The sequence below is a fragment of the Oryzias melastigma genome, linkage group LG7, assembly GCF_002922805.2.
Source record: "Oryzias melastigma strain HK-1 linkage group LG7, ASM292280v2, whole genome shotgun sequence".
Classification (NCBI taxonomy): domain Eukaryota; kingdom Metazoa; phylum Chordata; class Actinopteri; order Beloniformes; family Adrianichthyidae; genus Oryzias; species Oryzias melastigma.
Genome location: NC_050518.1, coordinates 14202336 through 14222629, shown reverse-complemented (window position 1 = coordinate 14222629; position 20294 = coordinate 14202336). Strand labels below are relative to the sequence as shown.

At 36.1% G+C, this 20294-nt stretch overlaps 1 protein-coding gene across 1 annotated transcript in view; it reads left to right on the top strand.

The window, feature by feature from the left end:
- LOC112159049 (cadherin-4) overlaps positions 1-20294 on the top strand; it is a gene marked incomplete in the record, with an annotated part of 327458 nt that overhangs the window by 260286 nt on the left and 46878 nt on the right. The window contains 3 exon segments of the mRNA XM_024292864.2: positions 8309-8464; positions 13826-13970; positions 18857-19029. Of these exon segments, the coding sequence (XP_024148632.1) occupies positions 8309-8464; positions 13826-13970; positions 18857-19029 (474 nt within the window).

Genomic DNA, 20294 nt, shown 5'->3' with positions numbered 1-20294 from the left:
CATCATCTAAAGAAGTAAAAATGTCTGTTTTGTACAAACAAAAACTAAGACAGAGCATGAAGAGAAAGCCAACAAAGAAGACAGCTGTCAGAGGTAAATGTAAGCGGACCAAAACATCACAAACACAGCAAAACAGGACAAACTAGACAAAAACACAAGAAAATAATACTTATTCAAAAAGTTTATTTGTTTGTGTGTTTGTTTTACACCACTTATTTTTCTATCAATGTTATGTAGTTGTCAAAATAAACCCTTTTTCCAATAACTCTGTATTACATCCATACTCTTAGTGCAGTATTTGGGGTTTGGGAATTGTGTGAGTTGGATGTTAATCATCTAACAATAATTGATTGGTTGATTAGTTGGTTGGTAGGTCTATTGGTCAGTCAGTTGGTTAATCAGTCAGTTGGTTGATTGGTCAATTGGTCGGTCCGACGGTTGGTTGGTTGGTCGGTCAGTCGGTCGGTTGTCAGCTGGTTGACTGATTGGTCGATTGGTTGGTTGGTCAGTTGGATAGTTGGTTAGTTGGTTGGTTTGTCGGTCAGTCAGTCCGTCGTCAGTTGGTTGGTTGATTGGTCGGTTGGTTAGGCGATTGGTCGGTCGGTCATTTGGTTAGTTCGTCAGTCAGTTAGTTGGTCAGTTGGTTGTCGGTTGGTTGGTTGGTTGGTTGGTCGGTTGGACGTTTGGTCTGTCGATCAGTTGGTTAGTTCGTCTGTCAGTTAGTTGGTCGGTTGGTTAGACGGTTGGTTGGGTGGTCGATTGGTCGGTCGGTCAGTCGGTTGGTTGGTTGATTGATCGATCAGTCAGTTGGTTAGTTGGTCGGTCAGTCAATTGGTTGGTTGGTTGGTCAGTCGGTTGTTTGATTGGTCGATTGGTTGGTTGGTTGATTGGTCGGTTGGTCAGTTAGTTAGTTGGACGGTCAGTCGGTTGGTTGTTCTGTTGGTTGGTCAGTTGATTGGTCGGTCAGTCAGTTGGTTGGTCAGTTGTGTGTTTGGTTTGTTAAAATTTTAGTTGAAAATCATTTAATCCATTTTTTTCTGTTGGTGAAGGAATTCCACTTTCAATGTATGCTCCTTCACACATTATTGGGCTATTTTAATCTTTTTACTTTTGAAATGTAAAATGTTGGTTCAAGCAACAATCAAAATTAGTGAGGCAAACACACACCTCTGTAAACCACACACAGGGAGAGCAGCTTGAAAATTAAGTTAGTATATTATTTGCTTAGATTAGTCCTCGTAATGGCAAACTGTTGTTTACAACATTTTGCTGAATATACAGTAAGTATTAAAAGAGGCATTTCTTGCTCAGATTAAAATGACATTTAGAAATATGTCTGATTGGATTCATTCATTTAAAAGATGTGCCAAAACTGTTGCAAAAATAGTTTGAAACATCAATACATCTCACTTCTAGACTTATTTTTAGGTCCTAACCACTAAATTCTTAATTGTCACCCCTTTTTCATGTTTATTGGGTTTTGTACTTTTTTTTTTATCCAGTTATCATTTATATGAACCATTTTATCTTTGCTTGTAGAGTAGGAAAATGCACAAAGTTGGAATTAATGATCTTCTACCTCTCACAATGAGTTAAATTTGTATTGAAAATAATTGTAAATTTTGTTTGTCCAAAACATGCATTAATATTGAAGATGATTTGCTTGTATAATATACCATCTGAATTATTCTGCAGAATAAACTTATCTGGAATGATGGGAGCCCGAAACTTTGATGAAGGCAGTAGACAGCCTGCTTCTAACAATTTTACTTTTTTACGTCAGGACTTATTTATTGGTTAAATAAGTTTAGACAACCCTATGTTTCTTTTTTTTTTTTTTAAGTAATTATTTCCTCTGGATTCACTATGAACTGAGTTATGACACTACATCCTGACGCAAGGTTTGATCGGCCTTAAACGTCTATATACAGTCTGCATACTTGTACAACCTTGTTGATAATTGTCTCTTGCAATTACAAACAGACAAATTGAAAGACCTTAAGGACAATGGCACAAGAAGAAGGAACTGGATAGTTTTATTTAAAATCTTGAGTAACAATAAATTCAAATTGAGAGCATCAGTCTTATTCACCCTCCTCTCTTTATCTTGTCTTGTATGTTTTCCCTGAGGACCCTGTGGCATAATAATTTCTCATTTTAGATCGCTTTGCCAAGGAGAAGAGCGCTGTCCTTGTTGATAGGATCTGCTTAAGAACCAGACGAGCTGTCATTAATGAAGAGAACTGCTTTGATCCAAAGACAAATGGATCGTTTAGACGATGTCTGGTTTCTGATAGCAGTCTTGTATCTAACCAAAGGCTTTTTTAAGCCAAACTTTCAGAATTTCACCCTTACCTGGAGATTACCTGCAGGAGTGGAGTTACAGGGGGGCAACAGGAGACCCCCCATCCAATTATTCTAGCCCTGCCACTGGTAACCCCACAAAAAAAAAAAACTTTCAATGATTTCAGCAATCTTGGTATCTAAGGCTTAGTTTGTTCAGGACATTACTGCTTGTTTTTTATACTTTACAGTTTTTGAAATATTACACAAAATATGTTCCTTAGGAAATGAATGGGAAATTGCTCAAATCCTTTAAAAACCTTGAGCACTTTGGAACTTGTGAACTTTAAACTAGAGACACATTCAAACTTAAAATGTTAAACAGCTACTGGGTTTTTAGGGAAATTTGGCATTTAGCTTTTAAGTGAGCAACATGTGGGCTGTTTTTGGCTTATTTGAATATTTTTCCAGTTTTCTGGCTAATTTGGACTTTAGCTAATAGTTTAGCATTGTGCTAGCTGTTTTGAGAAAATTGGACCCTTTTCCATTTGTTTTAGCTAATTTGAAGTTTTGCTAATATTTTAGCATTATGCTAGCTGTTTTGACGAATTTATACATTTTTCAACTTTTTGGCTAATGTTAGGGTTTAGCTAATATTTTAGCATAATGCTAGCCTTTGTGACAAAATTAGACATTTTTCCTGATTTTTTTTTTTTTTTGGCTAATTTGGCTAATATTTTACCATTATGCTAGCTGTTTTAACAAAATTAGACTTTTTTCCTGTTTTTTGATTAATTTAAAGTTTAGCTAATATTTTAGCGTTATGCTAGCTTTGATGAGCATTAGGGAATTTTCAAGTTTTTGGTGTTTTTCTTTTTTTTTAGCAAATTAGAACTTTAGCTAATGTTTTAGCATTACGGTCAAATTATAAATTTTTCCAGTTTAATGGCTAATTTGGATGTTAGCTAATATTTTAGCATAATGGTTGCTTTCATGACAAAATTAGACAGGTTTCCAGTTTTTTGGCTAATTTGGAGTTTGGTTAATATTTTAGCATTATGCTATCTGTTAAGACAAAATTAGATTTGCTTCATGATGTGAGCTAATTTTGAGCTTAGCTAATATTTTAGCACAATGTTAGCTGTTTTGACAAAATTAGACATTTTTCCAGTTTTTTTTTTTGCTAATTTGGAGTTTAGCAAATACTTAAGCATAATGCTAGCTTTTGTGACAAAATTAGACATTTTTCCAGTTAATTTGGAGTTTGGCTAATACCGGTAGGTTAGCATTATGCTTGTTTTTTTGGCAAAATTAAACATTTTACCATTTTTTTGTTTTTGTTTTGCTTTTGGTGGTTGATTTAACTAATATTTTAGCATTGTGCTTGCTGTTTTGACATAGGTAGACATTTTTCTGTTTCTTGGCTAATTTGAAGTTAGGTAATATTTTGACATTATGGTAGCTCGGTTGGCAAAATTAGAAATGTTTCCATTTTTTTTTTTTTTTTTGGCTAATTTGGCATTTGGCTAATATTTTAGCAAGCTATCAGCTTCAGTGTATTCTTCTATCAGCTTCATTAATATGGCGTTCAAGCGTGAAAAGGTCTTGTGTGAAAAACACTTAGTGTTAGTGACGTACAGACGTTTTCTCAACACGTTCCTCTTCTTTAAGGAAAAATAACAAAAGGACCAATGCGGGTAGAGAGGGTAGAGGTTTGGGAGGGTGTACATGCTATTGATATTACATCCTGCCTGTCACAATATTCTGTGATTAAAGTAAGACAGTGATAACATGCAGCCAGAGCGCGCTGATCCATTTTCTCGACATCCATTACTGGATTCCTTAATGCATATACACATGAGATTTATTACATTCATTATTAATCATGAACCAGACAACATGGCAGCAGCGTTTTCTCATTACTTTGGTTTCCGTGGACTGTTCGAGCACGCATAATAAAAGAACTGAAGGTAACACAATCTGCTATTATGAAACTCTCTTTAGGTAATTTGTTTTCTTAGAAAAAAAAGAAGTCTTTGAGCACTGAGTGTGTGTTTGCGGGCTCAAGTGTGCATCTGCATACTCAAGCGTCTATTCACAAACAGATTATGTATTGTAGAGCCGCTATTGAACACAATTGTAAGTTTTAGATGTTGTTGCAGGAAGAGCTAATGACATTGGGGGGAGATATCCTTCCCCCAACTATTCAGTGTAAACTTCCATTCTAAGGCATACAGGCTGAAGGTATTTTAATTACAGTGCACGGCCTCCGTCTGTGACAAGAGGGGCGATCGTAGAGATGAGCGACGAGGACAGGGAAAGAACGGAGGAAACAATGCTAGATGTCCAGAGCTGCTTGTTTAATGGAAGGTGTGGCTGACAGAACTTTCAAGTTAAAAGCATGATATCTGCTTGTGGGTTCGTCTTTCATGGTGAGAGTTGCTTTAAAGTAATAGCAGTAAATGCCCACAGCTCATTAATTATAATAGCTGTCAGTGGTTTTTCGCTGAAATGTGTGCAAAGCAGTCTGACACTGTCCTCCCCCGATTCCCCAAAGAAAACACACATTCCTACATGCACAAATGGAATTAGTGGACACCGCGACAGCTCTTCTGGCAGTCTCGGCAGCAAGGTGTGTATAAGTGATTATTTTTATTTGATTCGAGCGACACATCAGTTGTACTCCTGTAGCAGAGATTTAATGATAATGTTAAAGCTGGAGGGGGTGATCCGCCGTGTTAACGGTTATGCAAGCATTTAAGGTAATGATGACGGGCTTTTTTACTTTAGCAGTTGGAGTCGTCCTGATGACACCTGCCTAATACTGTATGTCCTTTCGCCGCCCTTGTTAGCAGCTTCCAGCTATCTCCACAGCAGGGCAGGATTCCTGTTGTGTCAAAAAGTGAGGCTAAATTGGTTCCTCGAGTGCTGGAAGATGGAGACAACTTTGGACAGTTTTACTCATCTGCTGCACTCCACTCATTGATTAGAATGAAGAAGCGTGGACATTTTTCTCGGTGGGAGCGGGGAGCAAGCGTGCGCTGTTGTGGCGTTTGCCTGGAAAACTAAAGTGTATGATTGGGTCATTTTGATCCACCAGCTGATTTCACAGGTTGTCATGTCGGTAATGGACAGAAATGAGATGCTTGAGGGCTTGAACTCTCTTTACACGCTAAATTGACCCACTCCTTCAAATGAGTCCCAATTACGCAGCACTTTGGTCCAAATCAGAGGGCATCAATTTATGCACCTATTAGTTCCTTAGCTGGCAAGGAAAGCAGAACCAAAATGCAGGCAATTTTTCAAAAGAACCCTCTGCTTCTCATGTCTCCTAGTTATTAAATTATTTTCCTCCTGTGGCCACTTCTTGATTTTAGACTTCAATTATTCCAGCTATTTGGCTTTTTCCTTAATTAAAAATAAAGTTTGAATATTTACAGAAGTTTTCCAGCTTATTTTCCTTTTTCTGGGCAGTTTTTGCAGTCTTTGTGTTATGTCCTCAAGTCATATACTCCCAGTTTTTTTTCCTGACTGCCAGAAGGAGCAATAAATATATGTTGAACTCATATTTTACTGGATGCACAGTTCTCCCTGCAGCAGCAATCCCTGAATGCATTTAGGCTCCAAATACCAAACAAGTGTGAGTGTGCCTGTATGTTCCAGAGGCAAACATTAGTGCTGCAAAATGCTGCTCTCACCTTAAGACTTATATTATGAAGAACAAAATATGTTTTTTTTTAAAAAAAGGTGGGGTAAAGATGGTTAAAAATAAGTTTATTTCCAGTGTTTGTTATGGCTGGGCGATACTAAACACTTGGGTATCGATCTGATACTAATCTGATACTGGTCAATATTGCAAATATTAATTCCAAGTTCAATATTTTTTGTAAATGCGGGGGATGGGATATGAACCTTAAAATCTCAAATTTTTTTTTTTTTTTTGTACGTTTTTTTCTTTTTTAATTACTTGATAAGCATAAAACAGAATTAGGACAAATAAATAAAAAATAGTTTATTCGTTTCTTGCAGAAAGCAAAGTGATTTATTGTGAAACATTAATGTTCTTCTCACAAGGAGCACAAAAAGTTGACCAAAATAGTCAATTTCTGAGGTCTTTCAACTAGCTTCCTGTCTGCCAGAGGATAGAGTTTAGATTTCTTTCACTGGTTTATAAAGCTTTGAATGGTTTTAGCAAAAACACATGACTGACCTCCTGACACAGTATGTACTAACCACACCTCTCCAGTCATCATCGTTTTGTAAGTTCCCAGAGTCAGGACAAGCTGCAGAATTTAGCTTCTATGGTCCATAGATCTGGAACAGACTTCTTATGTTCACAACCTTCAATAAAAAGTCTATTATATAAACACGCATTTCAGGCTTTCGCAGTAAAAGCTCTTGTATTCACGCTCTACTACACATATTTTTAAGTCCGTAGAACTCGACTACGGACTTGTAAATTTAACTCACAACGCACGTTAAACTAAGGTTGAATTTTCATCAATCAGACACTTTGATTGTCAAATATGGTCATGGAGGAGAGATTAATAATTGGGTTTTTTGCCCATGACACCACTATATGATATCAAGTCCATACTATATCGTATTAGAGATGGAAAAAAGTAGCCTGGGGGAATATTCAGAAGATTTGTACTACTTTAACATTTCGCAGCATGCCTCTTCCCACTTTAGATACTTGTATCTAATTTGTATCCATTTGCTAAACGTGAGCTCAAGAACATGCTTTTGTAAAAGTGGCATTAGATCAGTTGAAACACTCAACTTAGTTAACCCTGCAAAGCCCACTGCATCAAACAGTCAACAAAAATGTATATTTTTTAGATTAAGATGTTTTTAAACCCTTTGATGAAATCCACAATATCACACAATTTAATTTTATTAGATACAGATTTAAATATTTATGTTGTGTTGCGTAATTTGGTAAATATTTAGTTAGTTTAAAATGCAAGTGTTCAGAAAATTCACCTTTTTTTCCCACTGTCTCAAATTTGACATTTTTAACATGATGTGACTCCATTATAAAGAATTATCAATTAACTTTACATTCTTTCAATACACAAAGTAGTCCTTTAAAAAAAAAATAACAATAGATAAATGCTATAAATGTTAAAAATTGGCTAAACTTTTTCATGGAGGCAGCCATTTTGAAATGAGCAAGAAAAGCCCTCCTACTGCCCCTAGTGGAGTGATGATGAACTGCATAAAAGATGGACCAAATTGTCCACAGTAGGTTTTTAAGGAATGTTTGGATCATGCTATGAGATAGGGGTCTCATAAATGCATTCATCAACTAGAAAACTTGCATTACCTGCTAGTGTGAATGTGTTTTCCTGAAGATGCTGAAGTTTTTTGGCTGAAAATGGTGAAGCAGTTTACTTTAATTACTGGAAGGGTTTGCTGAAAATGCAAAGACTATTTGCAAAATGTTAAATTTTGTTAAAGAACTTTAAAATAGTGCTGAAATTGACCTAAATTTCTGAAAATTTTGTTTTAAAATTGCTTAAAAATCACCAATACATGGCAATTTTGCTAAAATATTGAATGTGTTATGAGCTAAACTCCAAATTTTTTGAAAATTACAAAATAAAAGATTAAAACATGGCCCCATTAATATATTTAAAGACTTGTTGCTTATCGACTGAAAATATTGACATTTGAAGGCTTTCTTAATCACTTTCATTGGAGTATATTTTGCTCAATATTTCAAGAACTATAACGTTTCTGAATACCAAAAATACAAGGAGTAATGGCTGAAGTTTTTGATACCAAGATTACTGAAATCGCTGAACGTGTGATTCCGAATCACTATAGAGTGGATGCTACTAAGCATTTACAAAATGATCACTCATTTGCTATTTCTTTTGAATGTTTTCTTTTAATGTTTTATGTAAAGCACAATGATCTTTGTACACAAAATGTGCCATACAAATAAACTTCTAATGGAATGCCTTCTTTTTTAAGATAATTTCATTCCTGTTTCTTGTTCCCCCTGTGTGTGATGCAGATTCGCTCAGACCAGGACCAGGACATTTCCATTCGGTACAGCATCACCGGTGTGGGAGCCGATCAGCCACCCAATGAAGTGTTCAGTATTGATCCTGAGATCGGAAAGATGTTTGTCACAAAACCTCTGGATCGTGAACATCGATCCTCTTATCACGTAAGTTTTGTGATATAAGTGGATGATGAAATGTCCAATTCACATTTGATAGACATCAATAAGTTAAATGTCATTTGGGGAAACCTAAAAGCCAAAAATTGGGGTAATTAATCATTAAGTGCGCCTCGTGTCATATTACCGCATTTGTTTTCCACTGAGCTCACAGCACTGGTTTTAATGTAATGAAAAAGTCACAATGTAGAGAGGAGTCATTTATTTTAAAAGTGACTAGAAAAAAAAGCACAGATCTTGCAGGGTGACACGACAAAAAGCTAAAATGCTAAAATTAGTTGCTATGCAACATTTGGTTGGAAGATCTTTAGTGTTAAGCTACAAATGTCAGCTGCAGATGTCCCCGTGACACATTACACCCACTCTACTCGAACCTGCATAATGGGGTTCAAGTTAAACGCATTTCTCCACATTGCTGCAGAACAACAGGACTCCTCAGGAATTGTACAGTAGCCACAACGAACATCCTCACTCACTGTGCAGAAACTTCACACAGGAGCAACAGTAAACCAAGAGGCTCCAACCTGAAACCCTCATAATGACATGCACTGCAAAAAGCGGCCTCTTAGAAGTAAATGGTCATTTTTAGCCCACTGATAATTTTCTTTAAAACAAACAAAAAAATCTTCAAATAGGTTAAGAAAAGTGGTCTTAACTAGAACTCTTGTTTCGAAAAAGAAAATTGTAGTCACTAAGATGTATTTTCTCAAGCTAAGATTATTTTGCTTTTTGAAAAACGTTCCTGATAAGAATTTTTATTATAATTTAAAGACAGAAGATAAGACAGTTTTTCTCATAATAAATCTCTTTTCACTTCCTTAAGATTCAGTTTTTGCAGTGTGCTGTTAGCATTTGGGCTGTTGTCAAACTTTGTTTTGACAAATATTTTATAGCCTAGCTTGATCAGCTAATGTTTTTTTTTTTTCTTAAAAGAGTTTTGCAAGTTAAATATTTATGTCCTATATTATATCGGAACAAAAATGTCCTCTTTTTAAGGTCATTGATGTGATTAAACTATCCATATTTGGTGACAAAAAGCCTTAGTCACTCTTAGCTTAGCCTAGTCTAGCTACTTAGCTTCGTTTAGCTTATCAACAAAGATTTTACTCAGACATGCTAGCATATTAATTCTACCTATAAAAAATGAAAAAAAAAAGTTTTTGACTAAAATCTTAGTGATTTTGCACTTTTACATCACTTAATGGACTTATTAAAATGACTTTGTAACCCTTAGCAAAAAGTAGTAGGGACATTTGAAGCTTATTTTAAGTGTTCTTGAGTATAAATATAGCAAGTAAACTGTAGACCAATAGGAAAATATACTGATGCTACTTCAGACTAAATTGGAACATTTTAAGCTTACTATTTATAGATGGTATATAAAAATATTCTGCAGCTGTACTTCTCATCTCCGTCATGGAGAGCTAGCCGTAGCATTAGCATAAATTAGAAGAAGAAAATCTTAATTATCTTCATAATCAAACAAGCAGCATTCAATGAAGTACTTGTAACCAAATACAACAAACAAATACAACCAGGTAGGATATTTATAAAATAAATATTGTACAAATTTAAGTTACATTTAGTTAGGTTACTTTTTGTAAAATTGCTTTAAACAGCGTTCAGCAATCAGTTTTCCCGTTCCAAACCATAGACATAATATATAACTGGAAGTCACTCTCCCCGTCTTGTGCGACGTCATGTGAAAAGGGTCTATTAGAAAAAATGATTTCCATTGCAGTTTTCAGAAAAATTTCAGTCTTAAAAACCACCTCCTATAAGCCGAAATTGTTATGTTTCTATTTGGCAAATTTATTATCAGAACTTCAATTTGCGCAATTTCAGTCACTGAAAACGCAGCTATTGTCATTAAGATGAAACTGTCTGTTTGTTTTTATTTTTTCAGAGTTAATAATTGTGAAATATTCTGATATTTTCTTTCTTTGCAATGCATTAATCGTGACAACTAAAACAAACTTCTTTTTTCTTCATTTCTACAGAACTAAAAGTTGTTTATCCTGTAATTGTAAATATTCCATCTTAATGATTATAAACTTGGTGTTCGGCTCTGAGCTCATTAAGCCTGTTTTCTGGATTCTTAAGATAACATGGTTGCCAAGCAACTGTCAGAAATCAGACTGACAAAATGTTGGAGTGCCAAATCAGAATCCTAGAGTCTGTGTTTAAAAAAGTGAATATGCCAAAAAATGCACTTTTCAGGACTTTTTGCTGATACGTACAAACACATACTAAGAAAGGAAGAATTTGTTGTAGCTCATGCAGGATGTAAAATCCTTCATCTAAAGTGTGTCGTTTCATGATACTGCCATTAATGTTTGGGATTTTTATTGCACTTCTGAGCCAAAACACCTCGTTGGCAGAGGCTGATAAGCTTATCATCCTCTTGATATAGGGCGTTTCTGTTTGGCCTTCCTTTATCCTGTTGGCTTTATTTCATTGTGCCGCCAAGAGAACGTTATCGATCTAACGATCTCCACTTTCCTCTTTATCTGTAGACTCCACTGTCCATACATCGCCCGCATTAGAATTCTGGCAAATTGCTGTTTGTAAAGAGTCTAAATCGGATCTACTTTCACTGAAGGTTCAGCTCGCCAGTTACTTAGTCTTGTGCTAACAAATGGAGCATTCCACGGCTGAGTCTGTAATTGAGAAAAAGGTGCAGGAAGGCAAAAGAGACGTTGTTGTACAGGCAAACAAACAGAGAAAGATGCTGCTGTTCAATTTATCTTTCATAATAGGTTCTGTTAGAGCATATAGATACAGTTCAATTGTACCGTATGAAAAATGTACGTTCCCGATCTGGAAACCTTGGGGAACGCATTGAGCATCATTATCCAGGAAACTACGACACGGAAGTTTGACTTTCAGGTCTTTGTTTTGTTTACGCCATATTTCATACAAGGGCAGAGGAAAGGTGCATTTCAGCTCTTTTTTTTCATTCCAAAACAGTGAGATCACAGCAAATCAGCCATGCAACAAGATGCATTCGTATTAGAGAAAAAAACCTTGAAGCTTTGTAGTCTCCTGTTATCTTTACCAGGACGCTGAGTCTCACCAATGAGTAGTGTTTGCCCGTTACTGTCTGTTTTCTTCTCCTGCGTTTGAAGATAATAACTTTAATGTGGACTCAGAAGTAAGTTTGGCCTGTTTGAACATAGCACTAATCTATGTCCCCTGCTGTTATTGAATTATGGTTGGGTTAAGATAAGGGGCCTAGCTTCTAGTGTGCTGTACTGCACAGTGGTGTGTATTCATAGCAAATGGTTAGCAAGGGCAGAAGATTAAACAATACAGCAAAGAAAGTGAAGCTAAAGTTAGCTGAGTGAGATGTGAAGCTATGAAGTCGCAGTTTTGAAAGAGAAGACGGTTGATGAAGATGACCAGTGGGGGGGAATGCTGTATGAGTCTTTTGAATCTATTTTCTATAATAAAAATACATTTGGAGTATTTGACTGGTTGGTTATGTAGCATTGTTTATTAGATCCTATTTTTTATTTCTAATCCAATTTTTAGCAAAAAATCATTTTTTAAGTTCCTTTCAGATTTTTTTTTTTTTTCGTGGTACATCCCACATCAGAGTATTTGGACCACCACAAAACAAATCTTTATATGAGAAGTCAACATTTTACAAGAATAAACTCAGAATTGTGGGATAAAAAAGTCAGTATTTTACCTGAACAAGATATAAAAAGAATTAATTTAGAAGTTGAGAATTTACAAGAAGAAAGTTATGAGGCAAAATGAAAGAAAAACAGAAACAACAATGTTAGAAAAGAACAAATCTCAAGTTTCAGTCTGAGAGATTTAGTGCATTGTACAGAATTTGAAAAGTATTTGCCGGAAACTGGGCCTCTTTAGAAGAAGATTCTTAACCCACGAGGAGTTGATTTCCAGCTGTTAACGCCATTGACATCGATGGTGACATCAAGGTGCATGTATTCCTACTGGAAAAGCAACACCATCAATTGGATTTAGTCTGCATGATTGTGGATGGAGACTAACACAACCAACTTTATTTTTTATTTTTTTAAAAAGCCTTTTTGTAAAATTCGTTTTTTCTCCTATTTTTCAAGTTTATTCTCATAAAATTGCATTTTTTCCTCATCATTTTATGATTATTTTCGTAAAATGTTGTTTTTTTTTCATAATCCTTTAACTTTATAAATTTTTGACTTTATTCGTGCACATCAATTATTTTTTTTTCTTTAATTGTGGCCCTAATTCTCCATCGTAACAACCAGATGTCTAATCAGTTATAGACTTTTGGCCTACAGTAACTTTTTTCTTTTTGTGATCCACTCTACACATAAACCACTTCTTCAAGATGACAGAAAAATCCCTTACTAAGTCATGTTTATGCATCACCAAAGAAAGGTGTTTTTCTAAAATGTCATCACTTTGGCAGTTTGACCTTTATACGGGAAGAGAAAAACAAAACAGTCAGTTTTTCGCACAATTTCTTCATTTTGTCTTTCAGTTGCTGAGTTACAGCTTTTTTGTTCACTCTGAAATTTTAGAAGCAAGAAAGCAGAAAAAAAGGATTTTACAGTTCAAACATTTAAAGTCCAGTCTAGGATTTTTTGAGGAATCCTAGAAGGTGAATGCATTGATCTAAGCACAAGTGAAATGAATTTTAGATGGCACGCTGTCAGAGGGAGGTAAAAATATTCCATTGTTTTATTTCAAACCAGTACAGACAGAATGCTGGCCAGGGATCCATTTCTGAAACAGACAGTGAAAAAATGTTTTCTTTGGCTGCTTCAAAGATAAAAGATAAAAAAAAAAACTCCTGTTTCACAAGGAAATTCTAAAATCCAACTGTTTTTTTTTTTAGTCCTTTTTTTGTATGGCAAGAAAAATTCCCATTTCGTTGTATGTTTAATTTCTGAAGTTTCTCATATTTTTTTGGCATAAAATCACCATAAAGTTCCTCAGCCAAACTCTTAATGAATAATATTAAGGAACACTGACATTGATGTGAAGATAAGATGTAATCTTTAAGTGGCAAACCTTGCATCATAACTCACATGTTTTTTTCTTGACACATAATACATATTCAAGCTTTTTCCCAAACTAAAGACATAAAGGAGAAGTTGGCTGTTAGACATACACAATTAGAAAATTGTGTTTTGTATTGGCAAACCTTGTTACAAATGCAGCAACATGAAATAGTTCTATAAAGTAGTTTGAATCAATACACCAAATGATTAAAACAATTACCAACAAAATTAATCAGCAGGGGACACAAACAGTGGAGAAAGTAGCTCTGGAATATTGCCGGTACAATGTTGAAATGTTCTTCAAATTTTCCTTGTTTCTGTGTTTCAGCTGCGAGCTCATGCAGTAGATATGAACGGGAACCAGGTGGAGAATCCCATCGATCTCTACATCTTCGTCATTGACATGAACGACAACAGACCGGAGTTTAAAAACCAGGTGTACAACGGCTCTGTGGACGAAGGTTCTAGGCCAGGTAATTAAGTCATACACACTGATGAAATATGGAAAAGACAAACTAGTGAACAGCAATTTTAAAAATTTTAAGATAAATTGCAATTCATCTTACAATCTGATACAATCAATTATATTTTATGTCATTTTCTTCATAAGTAAAAGATTCAAATGTTTAACTACTGTAGCCTATATTCTGCACTATAAGAGTTTTTTTTTTTTTTCTCAAAAAAACCAATAATGCGCTTTATAATTCAGAACGCTTTATGGATTAATTATGCTGGAAACAAGGTTGAGTGTTAGCCTGTTTTGAATAAGATAGCATGGCTAGCGTGTTACTTTGTCGATTTGGGAATTAGCACAGTAACATTTGTTTTAGTGGTTCCAGCCTGTTTTTGGCATGCTGCAAACAAGACTCACAGGTGTTTTGAATATTCTAACGGTTCTAACACGGCTAATGTGAAGAGGGTTAGCATGTGTTTGTTTTTTTTTGGGGGGGGGGTTACTTTCAAGGGTGGAGCTAGCATAGTCACAGTAACTTTGTTTAAACATTATTATTATTTTTTTTTTTTTTATTAACGTGTTGCAAAGAAAGTTGGGAGTTGTACACATTGTGAATATGCTGAGACGGCTAACATGTAGCAGTGCTGGATTGGGCTTTTTTTAAGTGTTACTAACCAGTTTAGAAGTTAGCGTAGTGATAGTAATGTTTGTTTTTACAGTACCAGTCTGTTTTTTTAAATGTTGCAAACAAGGTCAAGAGTCAAGGGTATTTTGGACATGCTAACGCTTCTAACATGGCTAATGTGTAGTGGTGTCAGCATGTGTTTTTTTTTACTTATTACTTACAAGGTTGGGAGTTAGCATAGTCACAGTAATATATATTTTGTGAATATGCTAACATGGCTAACGTGGAGGAGTGTCAAAGTGTGCTTCTTTTTTTTTCAAGAGTTACTAACAAAGTTAGCGTAGTCACAGTAATGTTTGTTTTCACAGTATCAGTCTGTTTTTAGCATGTTTCAAAGAAAGTTGGGAATTATAGTCTATGTAATGTGAATACGCTAACGCGGCTAACTTATAGCTAGATTGAGCTTTTTATTTGTTTTTCAAACAAAGTTAGGAGTTAGTATAGTCCAACCCAGTCTCAGTAAAATGCGTACATATTCCACGACTTTGCACTCTGAAATACCGTGTATAATATACGGCAAACACGCTTTTTGCGTGCATATGACACACAATGATAGAGAATGGGTTGCCGCGGCGTACAATATACACGACTTTTTAGGTTTCGTTTTGATCACGTGGTCAGAAATCCTCAAGCTCTTTTCTAAATGACGTAGTTCCCGGTTAAGGTTAGGATTAAGGTTATGGTTAGGGTAAGAAAAGCAAATTGTTCGTTTGTGGGGCTGTCTGTGATGCTCACGCCTCCACCAGGGGGCGTGTCAAACCTGGAAAACAGACTTTGACACGTTTAGGACCGCGCGTATTATATGTACGCAAAAACCGGTTTTGGCGTATATTATACACGGTATTTCCCAAATCGTGGCATTTGTACGCATTTTACTGAGACTGGGCTGTATAGTCACAGTAATGTTTGTTTAAGCAGCAGCAGACGTTTTTTTATGTGTTACAAACAACGTTAGGATTCACGGGTCTCGTGAATAAGCTAACGCGCCTAAAGCTTCTGACTTGGCTAAAGTGTAGCATGTTATAAACAATTTCCAGAATTACTGGTAATGCAGTCAATAAAGTCTGACTGACTCACTTATTGGCCTTTATAGTTTGGTGCACCTTTTATAGGACGCAAGTTAAAAAATAGAACATTCATTGACGGTGTGCACTATAGTTTTAGATATTTAAGGTACCTAAAAATATAACTAATTTGATTTATTGTTTTATTTTAAGCATTATTGGTAGACAACAAAGTACAAATCACATACATATGTCCAACTCCTTTCATAAGTAAACAAACTCACTGATTAAAAAAATTAAAATTAATTAGAAACAATAATGAAAATCCAAAAAGACAATGCCATCATCTTAAGTGTAATTATCTTTCAAGCAATCTACTTGTGATTGAATATGTAATATGTGTCTATTTTAGACATTATTACAGGATTTTTTGAAAAATAACCATTTCATTCTTTCATTCATTCATGTTAAAAAGAGATGTTTCTTAGTAACGCAAACAGCACACACTTAGGTCACGTTAGATTCATTCAGTATAGTGATTATTAACTATGCAGAGCCTAGTAAATGTTAAGATCAAGTAAGGAAATCCAAAGTTGGAAAAATTATGCTGCTGGTTATTCTTCCAGATTTATTTAATCTGACATTTAGATATTTGGTCACAGGAATGAATGGCTACAGTTGAAAGAGGATGATGATGCTGGAAAAGACATTTGAAATTTAATTAGCCATGCTTTATTGCCAATGGCTCGCTTTCTATCTTTGCATGAAGCCTTATGGAAGTATGGAGTAGATGAGCCATACTTCCAAAATCAACAGTTGATCTGCAGAGAGTTCCAGGTGCTAGTTTTATATCTGTTCCGTCTCTCTTTTCTGTGTTCGTTTTTCCATTTTACGTCTTTCTTTGCTCTTCTGCTAGAGTTCCCTCTCACTCAGCCCTGCCCCACACAGCACACAAGTCTCTGTGGCATGTGTGACATTCAGCTGAACAATAATCATAAAAAAGAGACTTTTAGAATTTAGAGCTCCAGTGGTTTCAATGGAAGGCCAATTACAGACTTGAATTAGTTTGCAAATTAAAGCGTCATTATGGAAACGTACTCCTGTCAGGCACAGCTTAGAACCCCCCGTACAAAGGGTCCACATTAAACCCCCGAAGAGTTCAGCTTAATGAAATTACCCCAGTGATGTGTGGCACATTGTGATTCTTCATCACATTCTCGGTATCCCTCCATCTTGGGGACATACAAAAAAAAGTGCTGGGTGGAGAACTGATAGTCACTCCACTTGGAATCAGACCAAACGAAGTCTGTCCTTTCTTGCTGTCTTTTCTTCTCCCTTCCTCTGTTCATAACAGCTTTTTTTTTCCTTGTCTCGCTGAGAGGGCTTTAGAGTGCTCCCTCCGGCCAAGTCATTGACAAATGTTGCTTTGAAATGTAATGAAGTTTGAAATGGGAGCTGCGGTTACAATTATCCTCGGACATGGGCTGTCAGTGGCATGATATCACTATCTCTGGCAATTAGAATCAGCTATGAGAGAGGGTGAAAGAGATGGAAAGATTGGATGACAGGCAGCGATTCTGCTGAGTTTTATGGGCTTGTGTGTCGGCTGGAAAGCAAAAAAAGTGATCCGTTCATACTGTGTGGCAAAAAAAGTATTTGGCAGTCACCTTTCTGCAAGTTTTCCTACTTGAAAAGATATTTTTTTTCTGTAATGTTTATCATATGTTCACTTCAACTGTGAGAGACGGAATGTAAAAAAATGAATCCAGGTAATCACATTGAAGGAGTTTTAAAGAAGTGACTTGTATAATAATAGAGAAAAAACAACTATGTAGCTCCTAAACAGGCAAGAATTCAGGTCTTCGCCAACCTGTTAGTTCTTTTTTAACTCTTTAATTCCATAGCCGCTGCCGACAACAGAAAAAGCTAAAAAGCTACACATTCTTTTAACTACAGTAGCTCTTCAACTGTATACGCAATTGACCAATTTCCAATGTATTCTACATGGAAACATGTTTTGGGGCTTCTTTTCCGGAAAAAGAAAATGACAATTTATCTGTAGTAAGGAAGGATGAATAGAACTAAGTATCTTGATATTACTGGCAAAAAAAACACTTCTATCATTGACAGCACTGGAGATGAAGATAATGATCCCAAACACACTGGGCAACAAAAGAGTGGCTATATAAAAATGATGCTAATGCCTCGTTTCCACTGAGTGGTCCGGACTGGTTTAGAATGGAAAATTTAACGGGCAATTCAAGAATTTAATAGTCTTTGCGAGAAGATTCCGGTAAGGGAAGAAGAATACAGCCGTAAAGAGGACAAAACTTTTGACTTGAATTTTGAGTCAGAAAAGGTGCTGGTTGGACGCTTGCTGTTGTCATAAAACCTTACTGCCAATCAATGATGACAGTAGCTCCGCCCTAACTGGTCTGTTCCATTTTTCTATGGACCTACAACCAACATGGGACCAAAAATGGTTCAAATTGTTCCAGCCTAATGGGTTCATTTTCTAATGGAAACACTCAAAATACCATACCAGTCCAGTCTGGACAGCTCAGTGGAAACAAGGCACGAGTGTCTGGAGTGGTCTAGTCAGTCTTCAGACTTCAAGAGAGAATCCATGAAGGAAGTTAAAAGTCGGTGTTTCCCAACAATGATCTCCAAATATTTTGGCTCTCGAAAAGATCTGCATGGAAGAATGGACTAAAATAGCAGCTACAGTATCTGAAAACCTGGTGCAGACCTACTGGGAACGTCATTGCCAACCAGGCTAACACTACAAAGTATAGATGTAAACTTTGTCATTGACCAGATATTTCTGAACTTTCTAAGTTGTCTCATATATTATTTTTCCTTCATACAGTCTCTAGAATGATTGGCAGAATAGTGCCTTGGTCACTGATGATGAAACAATTGAGGGAAAAACATTTCCTTGCAAATTGGGATGTTCCTTTTCTGGCCTTGGTTGTCTACTCCTTTCTTGTAGCAAAAAAAAAAATAATAATATCATCTAGAGGAATGTGTTTGACATGATGATACTACAGCTATGAACTGTCTCTTGAGTCAAACAATACTTTTATTATGCTAGCAACAAAAAGATTACGCCACTATATAGACGAGTTAGAAATGTCTTATGTTGAAAACAAACCAACTAACTTCTTGTGCTGCTTTTTAACACAGACTGTAACAGAAACCTATTTTCCTTATCAGGAACATATGTGATGCACCTGTCAGCATTTGACGCAGACGACAACACCACGGCGAATGGAATGGTCCGCTACCGGATATTGTCCCAAACTCCGCACAGCCCTATTCCGAATATGTTCACCATCAACAGTGAGACCGGGGACATCGTGACGGTGGCCCCTGGACTTGATCGTGAGGTCAGTCTTTTTGATTCTTTCAAAACCAAACAAGACCTTTTAAATACAGCCTGTTTTAAAATCTGACAACCTCTATGATCTTTGCATTTTTCTGATGGAGCGCAGTTCCTATCTACATTGTTTACCCTGACATGTGACTTTCAAATGTTCTACAAGTGTTTGCCCCACTCCAGACACACACATCAATCCTGTCTCCTCTCTTTCTTCTTCTTTTTTTTACAGTAAAAAGTGTGCGGTCACCTTGTTTATGAAGCTTTAAAAGTTGTCACACAATCCAAATGTGTTTATTCTCACATGGATGTGCAAGTGACAACTCTACCCGCCTGTCACTAGTGACAGACCTATTAACAACACATCACACTGCACCGGAATGCTCTTGTTGTACTGTGTCTGCACACAAGTGTGCTCGCGTGCTTGTTGTGTGTTTGTGTGGTGGATGTAGCGTGGAAATCCCAGCGATGAAATGCCCTTGACACCTGTCAGACAAATGTAGAAGTTCGTATAATTACATCTTTGCTAGATAAAGCACAAACAGTGAAGGGAAAAGGGAAACAACAGCAGAGATGTTGGAGACAGACAAATATGGTGATGACGTGAGAGTGTTAGAGGAAAAGTGAGGTAAAAGGGTCTATTATTTTCGACTAAATATTGCTGAGGCTTTGTTCTCTGCTCTCAGAGAAAAATGTTGACTGAAACTCCTGTCAGCACTTTTTGTATATCTGATGACTTATATGACACTATACCTTTTACCTGCTAAGTGATCTCTGTCATCAATTCTTAATTTTGTCTCACAGCAGTCCTGGACTGCAAGGAGCATGTTGTCTTCACAATTCTTTCTTGGTACTTCTTTGAGCGAATATTTTGACCCCAGCTACACGCTCAAAGACTCCCCAAAATTTTCACACACCTAGAACCTGGTAAAAATAATTTATGGTTTATAGTGAAATGACCCACATGACATCACAGTGGGTGAAACCATTAAAAAAATCAGTTGGGACAAAATATATGGGGGTGAAAAATATATTTCAAAACCAAAAATCAAAAGAAAACCCAAAACCAAAGGAAGTTTTGAGACTATCATGGGATGGCCACAAAACTTACGGCTTGGCGGCCATTTTATAGCAAAATGTGAAAATGGCTTATTTTCACAATTTCGCACAATGAGGGAAGAAAAAACGTTTGAAAACAGTTTAAGCAATTTTTATGAAAAATTTCACACATACGCTAAGATGTTAAAGCTACAACAATCACTGAAGTTTCGTTGA